We start from the raw sequence: 20178 nt of genomic DNA on the forward strand, positions 1-20178 counted from the left end.
GGGAGGTTCGGTAGCAGCTGGTCTGTTGGTGGCAGAGCTCTGCGTGGAGTATGACGACGAAGTAATTCAGACAGGGAAGATGGTGCCCGGCCTTTAAGACTCTTAAAAACTAGTAGCTTAGGTGAAGGTACAATACAAGTGGAGTCACAGGGATTTATTCATTTACTTCTGAGTTGTAAAAGAAAAAAATGTAAATTGTAAATTTTAGACATCAATCATAGAAACCTTTCATTTACTATAACAAAGACTATTTCGACTATTTAAATCTGATCATGTTTAACACTAATTCCTTTAATAATCAGAATAATGATGCCTCTGGTATCAACCTCAGTCAGAACAGACTGACCTGATCAGAAGGTGTTTTCAGTCACACTGACAATCTGATCAGTAGGAAAATACTAGCTCCAAATAACCATGTAGACTCTTGATCAGACTCTTGAGTTTCCAGGAGGGACAGAAACACGGAGGTAGCAAAACAACCAGTTGTTCAATCATTTGTTATTTGTCAAGATCAACGAAGCAGGAATCCATGTGGACGGCAACATTGGAGACATCTTGTTCCTCTTCTTGAATTGAATCGGTTTCAAATCGCCTATAAAATTCAGAGAAGAGGAGAAAACCACTTCTGTCATATTTCTGACAAAGTTCTTTGTCTCATCCTCCACTTTTTCCTCATCAGCGTCCTTGAATCAGTTCAGTAAGACTGGAGACAAAAACCTCTCCAGCTCTTCCTCTTTTTCCCTCTTCTCCTTCTACCTCACCTCTTTTATTATCCTCCCCTTTGGGCCGGCACAGTGTCGTGGTGGTTAACACTGATGCCTCACAGCAAGAAGGTTCCTGGTTTGAATCCATGGGCCGACTGGGGCCTTTGTGGAGTTTGCATGTTCTCCCTGTGTATGCGTGGGTTCTCTCCGTTTACTCCGGGTTCCTCCCACCATCCAAAGACATGCTCATTAGGTTAATTGATGATTCTAAATTGGCCGTAGGTGTGCGTGTGAATGGTTGTCTGTCTCTTTGTGTTAGCCCTGCGATAGACTGGAGACCTGTCCAGGGTGTACCTCACCTCTCACCCAATGACAGCTGGGATGGGCTTCAGCAGACCCCGCGGCCCTTCACAGGACAAGCGGTTACAGAAGATGAATGAATGAATGAATCAGTCCTCCCACTCATCCTCTTTATCTTCGTTCTCTTTCTTCTTCTGTTATATTTCAGTCAGATTTGATGCTCCACAGCCGATAGAAAAGTACAAAAAGCACAGAGGCCTTGTTAATGTACAGTAGGTGCCATAGCGTTAATCCTTTACCTCACAGGCATCCTGGGCCCTCAGAGCCATGTTGAAATAAAGCAAAGATACTTAAACAAATGAAATGGACAAGAACCGACAAAAGAGAGACAAAATCACAACAAAGATACAACAAAATATTTGCTTAAGGAGTGCAGACAAAGTTACAGCTTTAGTCCCCTTAAGGGCCCTTTGCCTCTATCTACAACTACTGAACTCCCTGCAGCAACATGTGTGAGTCAAATGGAAAGAGACCACGCCCCCCGGGCCCTGTCAGCCAATAGGAGCGCTCCCTGGATTATCCTGCTCTTATAAAGTGTGATGATGCTGAAGCTGCGGGAGGACTTGAGCTGGAAAACCCGGAGACCGTCAGGCAACCCCGATCAACAAGTGTCAGACAGAAGAAGAAGAAGAAGAAGAAGAAGAAGTGATGGATCACTCCAAACAGACGCAGAAGGACAGCGGGGACAGCGGCTCCGTGCTCAACGGACACTTTGACGGTGTGGTGAAGCGGCCGGCGGGCGGATCCGGGCGGAGCACCGCTCCCCAGGCCCCCGGAGCGGAGTCCGGGTCGCACCGGCAGTGCGCCTCGGTGATGGAGAGCTGGAAGGAGGAGCGCACCAGGAGCGTGGAGGACAACGAGATGAGCCTGCCGTCCCTGGCCGCAGCCTACACCACCATCCTGCGGGGGCTCGGGGAGGACCCGCAGCGGCAGGGACTCCTGAAGACTCCCTGGAGAGCCGCCACCGCCATGCAGTTCTTCACCAAGGGCTACCAGGAGAAAATTATCGGTGAGTTTTAAATCCACAAAGCCGCTCAGAGGCGGCTGGGATTTGTCCAACAGGTGGCAGGTCGGACAGCTCCAGAAACACACTGCTGGATTTACAGAGGAGAGCTGCTGCACATCTATGAGTTTAAAGTTTGAATTTGAGTTTTCTAATCAAGGAGCAGAAAGTGAAGTACATTTAATTCAGTTTTTAGGTTTTAATACTCGAGTATTTCCCTCTTAGTCTACTTTAGACTTAATTCCGTTCATCCATCAGCATGTATAGTTCAATAAAATCCAAAATGTACAGTAATCAGTCAGTAATAATGTAATAAGTTGATTTACATGGAGCAGAGGTTCATTGTGGTGCATACTGATTTACTGTTGACACTTCTCCGTACATTTTCCATGCATGCATGTTTTTAATTGAACAGGATCTTGAACTGAACTTCTGTACGCTGTCTTATTGGGTAAATGTGTACAGAGCTGGAGCTGCAGTTTACTTGCAATCATCAAACAAATTACACAAAAAGGAAATTAAAACTAGGTTTGGATGCCTCTGGAGTGACACCTCCAGATGCAGCCAGATGTTGAGGCATATTACTTTGTAAAACCGTATTCCTTTTCCTCCCAAATCACTGAAAAACATCCTTCTCTCCTACATTCGCCGACTTTCATGTCAAAACATAGGTTACTCCAAGGATGCCAGAGTGTCCAAATGCTTAAAATATTTGTGCTTTATTTGAGTATTTCCATTCTGAGAAACTTCCTGCTTCTGCTTCTGTACATTTCTGGTTCTTAGTCAAAGTAAAAATAAATATACACAAGGAAAAAGTACTCTGTATTATTATTAGTAATGCTTTGTTATATATATATAGTTGATTACTGGGTTCCAGATATGTGCAGGTAAATGTTGCTATACAAACCCAGACGTATTTTATTTTGAAGTATTACTTTTCAAATTAAAATGATACAAACTAAAAGAAGCCATTTAAACCTTGATATTAATGCAGCTTTATGCTTTGTGTTTCCACTTTTATTTATTGAAAGTGTAACCCGTAACATCCAGCTTCCTGTTCACTAATCGATAAATCGATGGACTTGAAGATGTCGCTCTGGGCTTGAGGTTGTCCTAACCTTTTGTGGTTTATTGCCAAATGATTAACCAGATGAATGCATGAAGGATCACTAGTAGCAGCCCGGGTTATATCTGATTTTGGAATCCTACTTTGAGGTTTGAACAATTTGTGATTATGAACATTTTATTCTGAGCAGCTGGCCCTCAGCCGATTCAGCTAAAAACATCAAAGTAAAGACAAAGACGCTTTTCCTGCATGCCATCACGTGTCTGATCAAGTGTAATCACATCAAACGGCACATAAAAAACGGGTTTCTGGTTTATCTGGCGTTTGATCCAGCCAAACCGGCCGGCCCTGTGGCGCATGAGCCTCTCCCAGAGAGAGGATGTTCCTGCATCACATTCAGCACCTGGAGGTAGGTAGAAGTGCGCCGTCAGGCTTCTTTACACTAGAGCTGGAGTGTCTTTAAGTTGTGGATCTGCCCCCTTCTCCCAGAACTCCATCTGGAGGTAGTTTGGGAGGGCTGGGGGTGTGGGGGTCATTGAGTATGTTGTGAAGCTAAAGGAAGGAATGGGAAAAATGTGAGGGCACCAGTGACAAGAAATGTTTTTAATCCATATTCTGCACATTTGTGTGACGCAGTTGCACCTACATCCAGGTCTTCTATAGCTCCGGGCAGTGCAGATAATGACGGTTTACATGCGCGTTGTTCAGGTGGTGACAGTGCTGCATCTCACTGTTGATTGGCTGCTACAGGAGCCTCCCCTCTGACTTGTTGGAAAGCAGAGAACACAAAAAACACATGTAGACTGAAGCAGGGAGCCGAGCGTTGCGTGTTTGTGGAGAGTTATAGCTTTTTGAGGGAAGTGTTGCACTGTTTGATCAGTGTGTTCACGTGTGTGTGTGTGTGTGTGCAGGTCACGGGTCCAGCTTTCTGCGCAAACTGAGCTTAAAATCCTCTTGTTGGTGAGCACATGACCAACACAGCTGTACGGAGGAAAAGTTATGCAGCGATTAAACAGGACCTTTGATTTGTAACGTCACAGGAGCACTGGTTTCTGTTTGGTTAAGAAATTGAAAGATGCAGCTGTTGTCTTTCTTAATTGTTTGTCAGATGATTGTGAGGAAGGTGGTGTAGTCAATTTTTTGTTTGGTCAAAAAGCAAAAGTTTTCACACAAATAAAGCTGAAAATCTCCTTTTTTGTTGTTGTGAAATTTTAGAAAGCAGCAGCAACAGAAGCAGACATATCTATCAATCTGCAGTTCCTCAAATGGCCAGTAGAGGCTGACTCCAAATGTGAGTGAGTTTCCATAGACCTCCATGTTAAAATATCCAACTTTAAAGCAGAAATAAACATGTTTACCGACAGGTGGAAAAAACAGTTTTAGTCTCTGAAGCTAATTAAACCTTTCACAACAGCTGTATGGGGGAGAAATATTTTTTTAAAGTGACCTGTTTAAATTATATCATTTACTCCCCCATATAACTTTTGTGTCATTTGTAGTCGTTCGGGAGATATATCCACATAGTGGGAGTGACTGGGGCACCGAAACGCAGCCTCTAAATAACGCATTATCTGCTGCGAAACTCGTTTATTTCGCCAATATTTTGTAATGATACGCTATTACTATTCCCCGTTGAGTCCGGAGTTACCTGTTATCATCATCTGGGGTCTGCAGACTGACCTACAGACCCCGGATGATGTCTTCTGACCTGGATGATGTCATCTCTTAGCGCCGTGTGCACCCGCGACGGTCGGCTTGTTTACCTGTAATTTGCTACTGCTAGTGTTTTGCAAAATGGCTGAATATTTTTCCGATTCAGAGGTTGTGGACGAACCATAGCAGTAGCAAATTATCTCCCGAACGACTACAAATGACACAAAAGTTATATGGGTGAATAAACGATCGTATTTTATACCAGAAATTATGCATGATTAAGGACGTGGCTGCTTTGGGTGGCAGGTCAGTGTCCTTGCAGGTTGCTAGCTGACAGCCTAGGTTATCAGTCACCTTCTTCACGCTCCACCTCAGGAGCTAGGTGGACTGCCAAGATGGCGACGACCACAGGCACCACACTGAGCTTCACGTCCGTTCTTCTGGAAATCCCAAACGGCGTCTTCGCTTCTGAACTGATGACACGTCTTCAGCGTTTCCAAACACCACGCTAGTTCGTGCTTTCAGCTAGCACAGCACCCAACGTCTGTTTGAAGGACTGACTGCTGATCACCAGCTGTTCGCCTGGTCGCCTGGCGACGACAAGCCTGTGTAGCCTCCTCCAACCAGAATGCAGCAGAGCGAGTGCGTCAGGGAGGCTTCAGAGTCAGTAGTCAATAAAAGCCTTTTTTAAATTAAACAGAAACACAATTTCCTGAGATTTCTCAGATATGAAAACGCCATGAACTGAATATTATGGGATGTAGAGCTGGCGTAAAACTTTTCCAAAGAGGAGAATGTATGCATGAGAAGGAGACGTGTTTTTGTTTACTCAGTCACCACTTCCTGCTTCATACATGTCAACATGTGTTCATACAAACACAAAGAACGCAGCGCTGTTGAATGCAAGCACTGATGATGAGTAACACACTGTCATTACCTGATAGCCGCCTTGTCTTTCTGTCACCCAGGGCGTCCAAGCCGGCCGTCGTCCTCACCAGCTGCCCTTTATCTACTTAAGGTTGACTAATGTTATCTTTCTGCAGGGAGTGTGCTTGTGTGTGTGTTTGTGTGTGAGGTGCAGCTTTTGTTGGTGAAAGGAGCTGTGATAAGAAGGTGGGTGGAGTGAAATGTAGGTAATAATTGCACTAGAATGGGCTCTATTTCCATAGTTTCGCTCGTCATTCCTGCCACTAACGAACGTCGCACACACCGACCTGATTGCTGAGACATGGGGACGATGCTGCAGCAGAAGATTTTAATCTATTTCCATTGACCGATCTGGTTTGTGTCAAAGAAAACATCAAAATCTGTCAAAAAGATGCTTTAAAAAATCATCAGGGTTTCTTTAAACTTAAAAGTAATCCGGGCATAGTTGTCTCTGCATCCATGAGCACACTGCGAACGGGAACTGCTAATTCAGAATTAGCTCGAACACAGACCTCAAAGTCGCTCCTGTTGTGCTTCATCCTGGCGTTGCTGTTTTCCCACATCATTAAGTTGGCAATAACAGCCGCTACAACGTCAGGCTTTACTTTCTACTAGATTATACAAGTTTCAAACAGGATTACCACAGTGCAAACCAGAGGGCAAACTGCGTCCAGGAACTCCAACAACAAATAGATGAAATTCTTAAAGACACCACAATTGAAAGCAACACCACCCTCACCTCAGACCTGCTTCGGTTGTTCCAACAGTATCCTTTAAGGATGTGTCTATGGATGGTCTGCATTGGTTGTCTCAGACTGGAACATCTCAACAAGTATAATACGAAGCCTTATGAAGGTTTTTAGATTAATTCATCAATCCTGTTGACTCTGGAGATCCCTTGTCATGTTCTGTTGCAAAACAAGGTCACACTGTTCCCTTATCCAACCTACCACATTGGTAGAAAACAAGGTACAGGCAGTTCAATCAGTCTAAAGCACAGGTGTCAAAGTGATTCGTGAAAGGGCCGCTGTGGCTGCAGGTTTTCATTCCCACCATGCAGCAGCACACCTGACTTGGCTCAATCAATCAACTGAACTGCCTTCACGCAGTCATTTCAGGTGTCCTCTTGCTTTATTGGAACAAAAACTTGCCAGCCACACCCACTGCATGGGTGCTGCATGGTGGGAATGAAAACCTGCAGCCACAGTGGCCCTTTCACGGATCAGTTTGACACCCCTGGTCTAAAGGCTTTTGCGCTTCAGTTTTCCTTTAGCACTTCCAGTACTTGCTTGCCACCCACCCAAGCAAACTGCATGTACTTCATCTCACATGATCTTGTTTCTCAGTAGAATATATGTAAGCATGATGACAAGGTGATCTGCAGATTATTTTATCAAATAATATCCTAATCAATTGTTTGTCTATAAGTTCACAAGTTTTGTTTTGTGTGAAAACTGTGTGAAACCCGAGCGAGATGCTTGTACTGTTGTATGAAAAATAACGATTTTCAAGTTGTTTTTCTGTCAGTAATTCAAATCGATTGATTGACTGACTGGTGTCGCTCCAATTTACTAAATAAAGAATTAATGTCATAACTTTGTGTTTCATCTGGTGTACTCGTGCTTTGTGTTCAGCACCAACTAGTAAAGTGGTAGCATGTTAACCTGCTAAACAAGGGTGTTAACAACTGTTAGAATTATACCAGAATTTTATTTTTGACATTAAAGCCGAACTCTGTGTTCTACTCGTTGTGAACATTTAAGCATCGTTCCATTAGCATTCAGCTCAAAGCACCATTGTATCTGCGGCTTTGTTAAACTGGCAATTTCATTCACTTTAGGTTTATTTAGGTTTTTCTTTTTATTATTATGTGAAAAAGAGAGAAACGTTTTTTTGATTTTTCTGTATGTTGTGAACGTATTGAGAAATTGACAATAAAGAAATCTTGAATCTTGTTAGCATAACTGTAAATTAGACTTTCTTTTTTTAAATATGTCTTGCAGTTTGTAGATCTGTAAGATAGCGACTAACATTTATTGTCAGCATGAGTCATCAGCTGCCCTGCAGTCAGGAACAGCTGCTATCAGATCCATCAGTTGGAAGATTTATCACAGTAAATGGAGCAAAAATGAATGAACATCAGATAAATCAAAGCTACTGGGCTCACGGTGCCTCATCTGAAGAGGAAAATCCATCAAAAATCAGCAATAAGATTGAGACAAAACTCAAATGAAAAGAAAAATCCTTCATGATGAACTGTTACTGCATCACGATCAAACACACAGACCACATGTTTACACACTGTCATGAAATAAGCTGCAAAACCTGAAGCAACAAGTCGGCCTGTTCTGTTGTTTTGGTGACCTCACCCTCCTTGTTCGCTCAACAGATAGCCGGTCAGGAAATTAAAAAACTGCTGCAGTGAGAGCGAGAGCCGTCTGCGTCGTCACAAACAGATAAAGCAGTTTATTGAACACCGGCAACAGAAAATTGCAAAAAGCAACAGCAGGAAGGAGTGTATGAACGCAGAGCTATAATTAGACGGCCGTGTTTTCCAAAGAGAAATTCAGAGGCCTGTGATAGAGCGGGGAACAGGTCGAGGTGAACCGGGTTGTTTGAGCTCCATCTGTCCATGTCAGTTTTTCTACAGAGAACTGTAGACTAAGACTAAAAAGTTGAATACAGAAATTGGTCATTGAATTTGGAAAAAAAAAAGTCTCATTTAATTTCCTTTTCCCTCCACAGACGTGCTGAACGACGCCATCTTTGATGAAGACCATGATGAGATGGTGATCGTCAAAGACATTGACATGTTCTCCATGTGTGAGCATCATCTGGTGCCCATCTTCGGCAGGGTGAGAGGATCACACACACACACACACACACACACACATCAGAGATCAATACTGAAGTCCATAAAATTCATCCATTTACAATTTGATTGACTGAAATGGGATTTTGAGTGAAGTTAACCAACAAATCTTATGAAACGAGGTCCAAACTTAAGAATATAGCTTCTGTTCACGTAAGCTAGCTTCTCAAACGTAGCTGCCGTTTTATCAAATTATGCTGGGTAACAAACAGAAATATTAGATGCTGCAAAATTATATTTTTCATGTGCAAATAACAACGATAAAACAAAATGTTATGTTTTTTCGGGGTGAGGTAGGACCCAAATGCTGGACAACAGGCGATGAGGCAGAAGTAGAGGAAAACGAATTTAATCAAACAAAAGGAAACACAAAGTGCTGCATAAGGCAGGAGGTCCAAAAACAAAAACCAAAACCTTCAAAAAGACAAGAATGTAACATGACAAGGCCAGAGCTAGAAAACGCAGGATACACAGAGAAACAGTGGAAAACAGTGTGACGTGACAGAGGACAAAGGGAAAGGCAGGACTATATATACACACAAGGGCAGAGGAGACACAGGTGAAAACAATCAGGGCGGGGCAGACAATTACACAGGTGGGAAATCACAGGACAGGAAGGTGACGAGAAACAGGTGAAACCAATCAAGACGGGGAAGACAATCACAAAGGCGGGAAGATACAGGAAGGGACACAAGACAGGAAACCAAGAACTTAATAAAATAAAACAGGAAAATGAAAAACATGAAACATGAACGAAACTCAAAACATGAACACAAGAAATCAAAACGCAGAACCATGACACAAAATTTAGTTTAGCTAAGAGCTGACTACCACTGGTCTTATCACAACTTATGCTGCGTTCACGCTAGCATCAAAAGAGCAACAAGCTAAAAGGTCAGAGTTCCTGAGCTGTGACGTGTTTACTGCTGTTTTCAGAAACACTGGAGGTGAATGGTAAGTTAACATATTCAGATTTAGTTGTATAGTGTTTAAATTTGATACCATGTCTGAGGAAAATGTTGACATTCCCAACGGCTTTAACGCCCCGTATTAAGGTACCCACTTGCTAGCTTGCTAACTGTTAGCCTAGGTGTGTTGCAGATGCTAGGTGTTCTCACAATTTACGCTACGTTCACCACACAAGCCGCAATATATTTTTAACGGAAGTCGGCAATACGAGGCGTCCCAACCAATCATATGCATTTGTTTCACAGCGAGCAACACTTTAACAGCAACTTGGAGATAACGTAGCTAGCCACACCGACCCAGCAACCGCTTTTGTCGCTTGCTGTGTGTGAGATGTGTTGCAAGATGACGCCTCATTCAATCCAAATAAATGCTTCCAAGCTTACATGAGAAGTTATTAAGCATTAAAAAAAGAGGACCTTAAAGTTGCTACAGAAGAAAGTAATTGCCTGCAAATGCACAAATATGCTGTGTCTGCGTTGTTCATATCGACAGTAAACAACCATTGTACTCTTTTGAGTATATTTTTTAAATAATTAAACCCGTCCTAAACATCAAAACATGCGAGCTGATGTGTATCTCAGAGACCATTTCTCTCTCTGACGCTTGTCTGGAGGCCGTCGCTCTGAACAACAGAGAACATGAGAAACAATCAGATTAGCTGAGATCTGTTTTTATTCCCTTTGACATCATTACTCTCCACTAAAGCCTGATCGGCCTCTTCCCTCTTTTTGCCTGTTGTTGTTTTTTTTTTTGTCCCTCTCCTCTGCTTCTCTTTATCCTCCATCTTCCCCTGCAGGTGCATGTCGTTTAAGACAATAGGGGCTGGCAGCTGATGCTTTTCCACCGGTGTAAATGGGCTCTGATGACAGCAGTGAATCACACAAACACTTACCCCCACGCCTCTCGTGTTGCTGTGATCGTGTCCCTAAGCCTAAACGCTAAACCTCCCCCGTCCACCCCCGTTCGTCACCGGCAGCAGTGTCCCCTCTTTATCCGTCCTCCTCTGTCAACCGATGGCTGTTTGATAAGCAGTGTCTGTTGCACAAGAGCACTTTATAGCAGGCTCTGGTTCGCTCTGCAGTCATATTAACTATTCAGGGAACGTACTTTCCAAAAATAAAAATAAAAAACATCTGTCACCTGGTCTTCAGTGTAATCTAATTGCTGTTGAAACAGGCTGTTGAGGTGTCAATCTTTGCGGAAGATTTATTAAAAGAAGAATAAGAAGAAAGGCAGGGCGGGGACGTTGTGGTGGATTAGGAGGTTTTTGGAGTCTGTGTGGTTCCTGTCCCCGATTAATATCAACAATATCCGGCAAATAACGTACAAATATATATATACATGCAGCACAGAGCAAGGTTTTATGCTCTAAAAGTGTTAATTAATGCATCTTTTTATCCATTTATTGGACTCAAACGTATTGATTCTCACAAGGGATTCAAATTTAAACACCTCAATAAATCAATAATACACAAAATAATTATTTTTATATTTAAGTGTATTTTGATGGTAATATTGTTAATAGATGTCTCTGATATTGAGGATTTTGAGATATATTTTCTAACTCAGCAGTCTCTCTCTGTCTTCAAATCCACAAGTGTTAAAATTCATTGTATTATCAGATTGAGAAATCGTGAATGGACGACATTAATAAAACAACACATCCAGAGTGTCTCCATCTGTTAGTGTGGTAAGACTTGTCTAGAAATTAGTCTACACTTTATTCGGCGCACCAGTCCAATAGTAAAGCAGTGTATTCTGCCTTCTTGGACCTTTTTGCTTTAAAGATACTCAATACACTGAGTATTTTGGTTTTTAACTAGATGCATCTGAACTGTCACATAAATAGTACCGTCACAAAGTGCAGCCCAGATGTATTTTTGATGTATTATTTGTTTTCCTGGTGAAGAGATAAGGTTGACAGTCAGCTGGGACAGAGCCAGTGTTACACCACGACGGACAAACATGACTTCATGTGACGTGCAGGCTGCAGTGGTTGAGAAACTGCGACAATCTTTATCTACTATGGCTTGCTTTCTGCTTCTGCTTATTTTGGGATTTTGGCAGTTTTGATGCTACAGGGCACAGTGCTTCCCTTCGCAGGGCAAAATTACTTACTACAACCACACTTTAGATTCCACTTGCTTTCCAGAGCGTTACCGTTGCTTTGCTCACTTCCTCATTTCCTAAGCTACGATCTGGTAGTTGTCATGATGACAGAACATACCTACGTGTGTTAATTTCACGTTAAAAGAGTTAACAGCATTAACGGCATCTCTGGTCGACATGAGCGGGACTGTCTCCACAGACACCCAGTTCTGAATTTTTGTAAATGTTAGGGCTTCTATGTTATTTCATCAGTGGGCCGTAATCTCAGTTATAATTTTTGTTAAATAATTTGGCAAGTTAATGAAAATCTTTGAACTTTAAACCACATTAATTCATATCTTTGTGCCACTAGCAGACTGAAGGACTCTGCAGTACAGTTTACAGCGGTTTTATTGGAGCCAAAGCAACGAACTAAACATGTCTAAATAAGTTAAAAATAATAATTATGTTATGCATCGGCTGCTGTAACCCTGATTTTTTTTCTTTCCATTCCCTTTACTTGCAGCAAGTGGCAGTAAATACAAATAAGCAGATAAGTGGGAAAGCAGTCAGCCTGTTTGATGTCTGTTTATCAGGGCGCTGCAGCAGAGATGGAGGTAGAGAAAAGAACTGAAAGAGGAGGAAGAGATCTCTGCACGCTTGTTGCCGCTGCCCTTTCTCTCGTCTCGTTCACAAATTGCGTCTGACATTTGAGTGGAGCGCACGTTTGTGTGTTTGTGTGTAAGAGAATTAAAGCCTGCGGCCGTCCACGGCGGTGATTCTCCAGCGGATGACTCCAATGCTTCCTCCCCAGTACGTCACATTCTCTGCTCTGCTCTTGTGTTAGGCTTTTGTTTCCATCCTTATGGTCTTTGTGTGATGCCTGATGGTCATGATGCAGCTGGTTCATGCAGCTCAGTGATTAAGTCACAACACCAGAGCATTTCCAACTACAGATTGCATCAGGGCGGTTGTCAATATAATCCATTTTCTGCCTCAACTATTACTCGTAAAGTAAAGGCATAAAGAGTTTTTATTTTTATGGGTTTGGGAGGATGGCCGACATGACGTGAAACACGTTTCCTGAAGAGCAGTTGTTCTCCAGCTGTTGACATCTTGCCAGTGCCTGACTACCCCTACTGGTGTGGTCAAACTGGCAGTGAGAGATTTTCTAAGGAAGCTGGCGAAATGACGTCAAACACTTGATGCTAAGTGACAGATGAGACGCACAACATGAAACTAGACTTGCTTGTCATGTATTTTTGAAGCGCTTGAGTGACAATCCAGTGGCAACTTAGCGTCAATGTCGCTGGCAACGCTGACCGAGTTGTCACTTCTGTTGCCTGTAGTGTGAACGCACCATAACTCCTATCTAATTCAAAAATGGTCAAAGAGGTGGTCAGAGTAGTGATGACCAGCCAGTCCGCCCCCCTAATAATTAATACCTTTAAGCCTTGATATAATTTAAACAGATGAGTTATATTATTTATTTTTTAGAGAAATCAGTGTTTTGATATGAATGAGGCGCCTCACCCTGTGTTACATTTTAGCTGAGCTGGTGTCATTGACATCACGTACGAGAGCAGACTTAACGTGTATTTTCACTTTGTGCAGGTTCACATCGGTTACCTCCCCAACAAGAGAGTCCTGGGACTCAGCAAACTGGCCAGGTGAGAGAATTTACTCTCATAAGAGTGTGTGTGTGTGTTTAAGCTGATTAATAAAACTTGTGTGTGTACAAGGGTAGAATCTGATCCCACTGACCCCAATACCTTTGGGCTTATCCTACTAACACCCCTTACTAAACCAGTACTGGACACTCACCCTCCTGAGCTGAGATGACAACAGCTAAACCATTCACAGTTTTAAGACAGAAAAGAGGCTCTTCCTTGTAAACTGTGGCTTTTTTGTAGCATTTGTTACACACTGGGGGGCACTAATTAAAAATTATGGTGTGACAGTAAACAAAAAATATTAAACAAATGACACCGTAAGCAAAGAAATAAACCAGTACTTGGTTTTAAAATCAGTAGAGGACCTATTCGGGTTTTGATTTGAAACCTGAAAGGGTTTGTGTGTAGGACTACGCTTCCTTCGTATCATCACCACGACTACCCTGGTTAGCTTAGGCTAACAGACCAAAGTTGATTAGGTGTGAAATTCACGAGGAGCTATGGAAGACAACAGATGTTTTTGTGATTTTAAAGAAGCCAAAACAACCTGCAAGCAGCAACACCTCACAGTGCAGGAACAGGAAGCAAAAGGAAAAAACTCTTCATAATAGAAATAGGAAGAACCATCGTACAGAGCTGGCCTCTCCTCAGTCATGCTGATCAGTTGGTCTACAAGTGTCTGAGGGACAAGAAAGGAGTCAGTGACTACCTTCCACCATCTTTTTAAATGTTTGCTCATAAACCTAGCTCAGTCGTATGGACGGGATAAACCCAACTCCATTTGGAAGTCACCAAAATAAACCAATACAGATGTCTGTCATTTAGAAGCAGCTGCAGCTCAATCCTCAAAAATTAAACCCGGTCTTCCCCTTCAACCTGCTGAACTTCTCTGTGAGCAAAACCACTTCGGACAAATTTGACCTGATTCACCTCACAAATGCCACAAGACCAAACGGTTAGCGGGAGGACTGAGAGGGCACATGGAAAAGGAAAGGCAGCATGGAAAGGGAAAGCGGAAGCTGTAGCTAAAATCTCAGAGTATTTTACCAAATGTTCTCCCTCCACTCATCCAGCGAAGACGTTATGTTAGCTGAATGTTCAACTGATGATAAAATGATAAAAAATGATCTTGGCTGTAGTCTTTGCGGTGTGTTCAAGAGCAAAGTTTTGGTCAATGACTTCAAAAGCCGACCCTTTAAAACCAGAAGTGTTTCTACTGTATAACATTATCCTACATCACTTATATTACTACTGTTATTATTATTGTGCTTTCAAACTCTTATATATACGTTTCATAGCATTACATTACTACTGTATAGTGTTTAGATATGTCTTATGCTTTATAGTTCAGTTAAAAGCCACGATTTGCTCGTCTTTTAGGAAACCTGTTAGGGAGAAACATAAACTTGAATCCATTTATACGCTGATCATTAGTTGTCGTCTCTCTCTTTATTCAGTTGAATGAATTAAAGGATGCACTGACTCTTTCTCTTCTCCTCAGGATCGTTGAAATCTACAGCCGCCGACTACAAGGTACCACAGAAAATTAAGTGTAAAGGGAGGGGGATGTAGTGCTCCTTACTTCACTATAGTTTCTCAAACTGTTGGCGTTTGTAGCTCTGGAGTTTTCATAAAAACACATGCGATTAAAGTACAAGAGTAGTTAATAGATAAAGAGTTATATAATGTTGATTTGTTATGTAATAGTTACATGTTATAGTTACAAGTCCTTTTTGCTATTGTTAGCTTTAGCAGCTGCAGTGAAAGTCTAGCCTTGAAACCAGACCAACCTCCCCGCCTACGAATCTTTTATATGGGAAACTTGGTCTGGAGTCGCTCTGTTTGGAACTGATCGTGCACCTGCAAAGATCTGCTGGGCCAATCAAATTGCTCCATGAAAATGAAGAGTAAATAAAACAGCCACACTAATAATTAAGTAGGACTTTGAGTGCAGGATGATATTGGTATTTTTACACTGTGATGCTGGAACCTTTACGAAACTGAAGGATCTGAATGCTTATACAACACTGTCCTTGATCACTGACTGTTTGATCGTGTTTGTGTTGCGCGTCCATAGTTCAGGAGAGGTTGACCAAACAAATTGCTGTGGCGATCACAGAGGCTCTGCACCCCACCGGAGTCGGAGTCGTCATCGAGGCAACGTACGTACACTATGTCCACCAAAAAAAGGCAAAACAAACAAAAAAAAACATCTCATTTTAGTCACCTTCGTTTGCTTTTCTCTCCTTCTCAACTCACCCTCTTTTCTTGTGCTCATTTAATTAACAGAACTGTCAACACAGACAGCGTTACGGCTCGAGTACTATATCATAGTCATGACCTGAAGTGTATATTTAGGCTTTAAATACAGTTTTAATGTAATTTTCCAAGGGACTGAAAAGGTAGGTTAATCAGTCAGCTGACATAGAACAAAATGTTCTTCTTCTTTGCATAGAACAAAATTTATTTTCACATGGCAGATTGTGGTGGCAGACATTTGCCAGTAAGGTTGCCTGACTGTTCTGCCGATTTAGCTAATGATGCTGCAACGTAACAAGTGCGCCAGAAATATCAGCTTAGCGAAATAAAGTATGAGAACAGAAACAGAAGTGATGAAATTAACCTAAACAAGAGTCTGGAGTCTGTCTGTTGGAAACTGACCTGTTGATCTGTTGGACCTATCAAAACCGTTTGAGCGGGCTTTATGTGGTGACGGTCAGAAGAGTAACAGCAGCCAAACGCGTCATCTTGGGCGCCGTGGAGTTGGATTTGTTCACAATAAAATGGCTGCCATTAGAGAAGTGAACTGTTTAGAGTGTGAGATCACGTCTGTTGTAAAAGATATTGACAGCGAAATAACTTTAAAGATCCAACAGCTAACAGCAGTTAAGGCATTTGTCAAGTTGCTCTGACCGTACCTTTGAAACGTGGCTCCTCCAATTAAATGTGGACAAAGAAGCCGAGTGTTTAACCACATGAAAAGTTTCCGTAGTGTGTATTTAATCTTTTCTAAAACTGAATATGTCTTTCATGTATGTCTTCAATGTTACATGCGTTGACCTTAATGATTCCTGTTTCATGTGTTGACTTTATTCCAAATCAGACATCACTTACGGTGCTTTTTGCTTTTCTAAATGAATGAGGCAAAACTCTGCTTACACGAGAGCACCCCTGTTCAGTAGGTTGATCTTTAACGTGACCCAGGACTCATAGCGTGTTCACACTACCGCGGACAAATCAGACCACCTCCAAATGTGGTCTGTGACGTTTGATTTGCAAACAGGAGATGAGAGTTTAGTCCTACGTCGCTGTTTTTCTCTCCGCAGCCACATGTGCATGGTGATGCGAGGAGTTCAGAAGATGAACAGCAAAACCGTCACCAGCACCATGTTGGGAGTTTTCAGGGAAGATCCGAAAACCCGCGACGAGTTTCTGACACTCATCAGGAGCTGAGGAAACTCCTCCTCTTCCTCCTCTTCCTCCTCCTGTTGCCTGGGGTTACCTCCAACTGCACGGCCCATGTGTCGTGCCACCTGTGTCTCTGTGTGTGCATGAGTGTGTGCGTGTTTCCATCTCACCAAAGGCAGAGTGTTTACTGTGTTGTCCGTCGTCGTAACGTGCAGATAAAGCGCAGCGTTACCTCGGTGATTTCAGGACGTTGACTGATATGTTGTTTACTTTCAAACCAGTGGACAGACTTTAATCTTTCATCCAACATGTGTTGTGTGTGTGTGTGTGGTTAATCAAACACCAGACTCCGGCCTCAAGAAACAAGACTGAAAAGCAACTTTAATCGATCCTTTAACATTTCAACGTCTTTTATGTAGAATGTCTCTCAAATAACACAGAAACGTGACATCAAGATTTCAGCTTTCTGTTATTTATGCGACTAATGAAGCAAAATTGCCAAAAGTTAGATTTGTTTTTCAGAATTCATCAGTTTCACATTTAAAATCTTTAGTAATCTGAAGACTTTGGTTCATTTATTTCTGATGTATCCTCCTCTGTTTTATCAGCAGCAGCGTCAACACTGGTTTTCATCTGTTTAAATTCTTTCCGCGCTGGTTTTCGATCAATGTTTTTGCGACGTGCAGAACTTTAAGACTCCATCAGACCTCAGAAACCTCAGACGTTAGTATTTCCTTTTCAGCTTTTCATTAAGTAGTTTCTTTCAAGTCATGCGAGGGGAAAATTATACATTATTTTTTAAGATCCTGTACAAAGATCTGCTTTTACGTGCCAAAATAAATAATAATAATTAAAAAAAATAACTAAAAACCCAACAAACAAATTTACATTTCCATGAGAGGCAAAGGAAATGTGTGTGTGTGTTGTCTTTACACTCTTCATCCCAGCTGATGAAGAGTTTGAGGAAACTGAGTGTTCAGTGACTTTGTGTTTACTCTTGTAGCAACTTTATTTTATTTCATTTTTTTTTTTTTTGCATTTCAATGCACCATAATGTACAAACAGATTTTGGGAGGTTTTAACTGGAGTTGTGTGTGTGTGTGTTTGTGTGTGTGTGTCAGAGTGAAGATGAGCGCTAACAAATGTGTTGTTTTTTGTGGCCTTGTTGAGAATGACGGCCTGTCACTTCATGTACTGTGTTTCATTCAGAGACTTTTTAATCAAAGAAAATAAATCTCTACGTGACGCCCTCGACTGCCTGTTTATTCACGGCGCACGTGACTGACACGTGTGTTTAAAAGCACATCACGTCTCATCTTCCACTCCTTTTTCTTTCTCTTATTCTTCTTTGTCTTCTTCTCCACCTCCTTCTTCTTCTACACTTTCCTCCTGTCCTCCTTCTTCTTCATCTTCTCATCCACTTTCTTTCTCTCCCTTTTCTTCCTTTACTGCTCTTTTACACTCTTGTTGTCCAAACTTACCTTTTTAAACAGTTTTATTCAGCTTTTAATCAACCTTACCAAGCCTGGTCATACGGCTTCATCCGGTCATACATGAACATGCCACGCGCTCTCAAACATCACTGTTGAGTCAAATAAAATACAAGTAAAAAAAGCGCAGTTTGATGACACGGTCTCACTCGTACTTAAGCAACACAATAGTCTCAAAAATGTCTGTTAAAGTCCAGTTGTCCTTGTTTCATCTTGTTTCATTGAATATACCATGACCTGGGCGACTGACAACCTTCACAGACTTCTGCGTCAATTTGACACCGTAGCTACGGTGACAGCCCAGACCCTAACGCTGTAGCCCGAAGTACACCTCCCCAGAAATATAACTACATGTCATGGTAACGCAGACCGCTAGAGCTGTGATTGGTCCGCTTGGTAGTAGCGTGTTTCCACTTTAGTATTTCCGGCTGCTTCTCCATCTCTGTAATTTTTTAATTGATTTTTTTGGATCAATAAAGATGGAACACATCGAGTAAAGGTTAACTGAGGAGGTTTCAGTCACCATTGTTGAAAGTGAAGCAGGAAGCAGACACAAAAATGAACCCGACTGGCAAGGCAAAAGGACACAGCGCCAACTAGTGTTTGGATGATGTTTTTACAGAGCGATGCAGGCTGACGAGGGCACAAGTTTAACTGGCTCGCACCGGCGTAGATTACGTGTGTAGGCTACGTTGTCTAGTCCCGCAGAGGCTTAAAGATGATGGGTTGTTAAAACTCCTCAACATCAAAATGTAAAATAATTTTAGAGAGAAACTTGTTGAAAAGTTAGAGCTGCCTTTAAACCAAGAACATTTTTGTGGCTGACACTCACTGTTTGAACCTCCACACAATGAGCTCAAAACTCTGTGAGAGAGAAAAATGAGGAAAACCAATATACGGCCTAAAGTGGAAACAGACAAAGTGGGGCCCACAGCTCATTTTAGCCCCCGGGGCCACTGACAGGGTTAACCTGGCCCTGGGCCCAGTGTGAGGAGCTGCTCATGGTCTGGACGCCTGACAGAGGAATGACTCAGCAGATCAGTTTTGTAACATCACATGTGTGACTTTCATTTACAGATTCTTTCTTTTTAGGTTTTATATTTCTTTCTTTTAAGATTTTACATTCTTTTTTTCTCAAGGTTTTTTATTTATTTATTTATTTTAGGTTTTATTTTTCTTTATAGAGACTTGCAAAGTAAGAAATACATACTGTAACATATCACGATAAACTTTATTGTGATATTCATTAAACCAGTTAAAGATTAATTACTGTATCTCTTATAGCTTAGACTTTTCCACCATAAAAAGGGCATTAAACTGAATTCAAGGTGATATTAACTTCAAAAGTGTTCAGTTTAATTTAACTCTAAAGCAAACCGTCTACTAACATTTCCTGGCCAGTTACTTACATTCACTGAAGCCTCAATGAATACCAAACCACATGCATCATATACTATACCTGTTACTAAAATAAAGGCTAATGCTGCAACTGAAGTTCGACTTTGCTGCCCCCTGGTGGTCAACAAAGACAGAAAGTAAGTCAGCCAATCCAGAGGGCTTCATTTCTTACAGTGTAGTTATTAGTTATTATTAATAATAATAATAATAATAATAATAATAAAGAGATAATGATATTTAGTTGAGACGTGTGAGATGAGCAGAAATAAATACAGAAGCTCAAATTTAGAGAGACATCTTGACAAATGAAATTGGTCAACGTCACAGAGATACACTCTGCAGGACAAACCCAACACTTTGTCTTTACATCCTGTGGTTGCCTAGGAAACCCTTGTGTGAAACAAGCAGAAGATAAATAAATTCAAGTGTATAGAGATACCTCTGTTAGCTTTAGCAGCTGCAGTGAAAGTTGGTCTGGAGTCACTCCGTTGGGAACTGAGTAGGCTACTCTCTTGCAAAGATCCGCCAGTGCCAGTTAAATAGTTTGGGCAGGAGTTGAATTTGTTT

General features: G+C 41.8%; 1 protein-coding gene across 1 annotated transcript; it reads left to right on the plus strand.

The window, feature by feature from the left end:
• Positions 1-1630: 1630 nt before the first annotated feature.
• On the plus strand, positions 1631-18815 carry gch1 (GTP cyclohydrolase 1). The gene is made up of 6 exons (XM_084574942.1): positions 1631-2073; positions 8459-8568; positions 13257-13312; positions 14817-14848; positions 15393-15477; positions 16642-18815. The coding sequence occupies exons 1-6, from the start codon at positions 1713-1715 to the stop codon at positions 16766-16768; spliced, it is 771 nt and encodes a 256-aa protein (XP_084431068.1). The 5' UTR covers positions 1631-1712; the 3' UTR covers positions 16769-18815.
• Positions 18816-20178: the final 1363 nt, after the last annotated feature.

Source organism: Chelon labrosus (assembly GCF_963514085.1).
Source record: "Chelon labrosus genome assembly, chromosome: 3".
NCBI lineage: Eukaryota > Metazoa > Chordata > Actinopteri > Mugiliformes > Mugilidae > Chelon > Chelon labrosus.

What these genes read in the sequence shown, in the direction of transcription:
- gch1 (XM_084574942.1), top strand. Translation starts at nt 1,713, where the DNA reads ATGGATCACTCCAAACAGACGCAGAAGGACAGCGGGGACAGCGGCTCC. An exon ending in CTACAGCCGCCGACTACAAG is followed by an intron (nt 14,849 to 15,392) that starts GTACCACAGAAA and finishes GCGCGTCCATAG; the next exon opens with TTCAGGAGAGGTTGACCAAA. An exon ending in GGAGTCGTCATCGAGGCAAC is followed by an intron (nt 15,478 to 16,641) that starts GTACGTACACTA and finishes TTCTCTCCGCAG; the next exon opens with CCACATGTGCATGGTGATGC.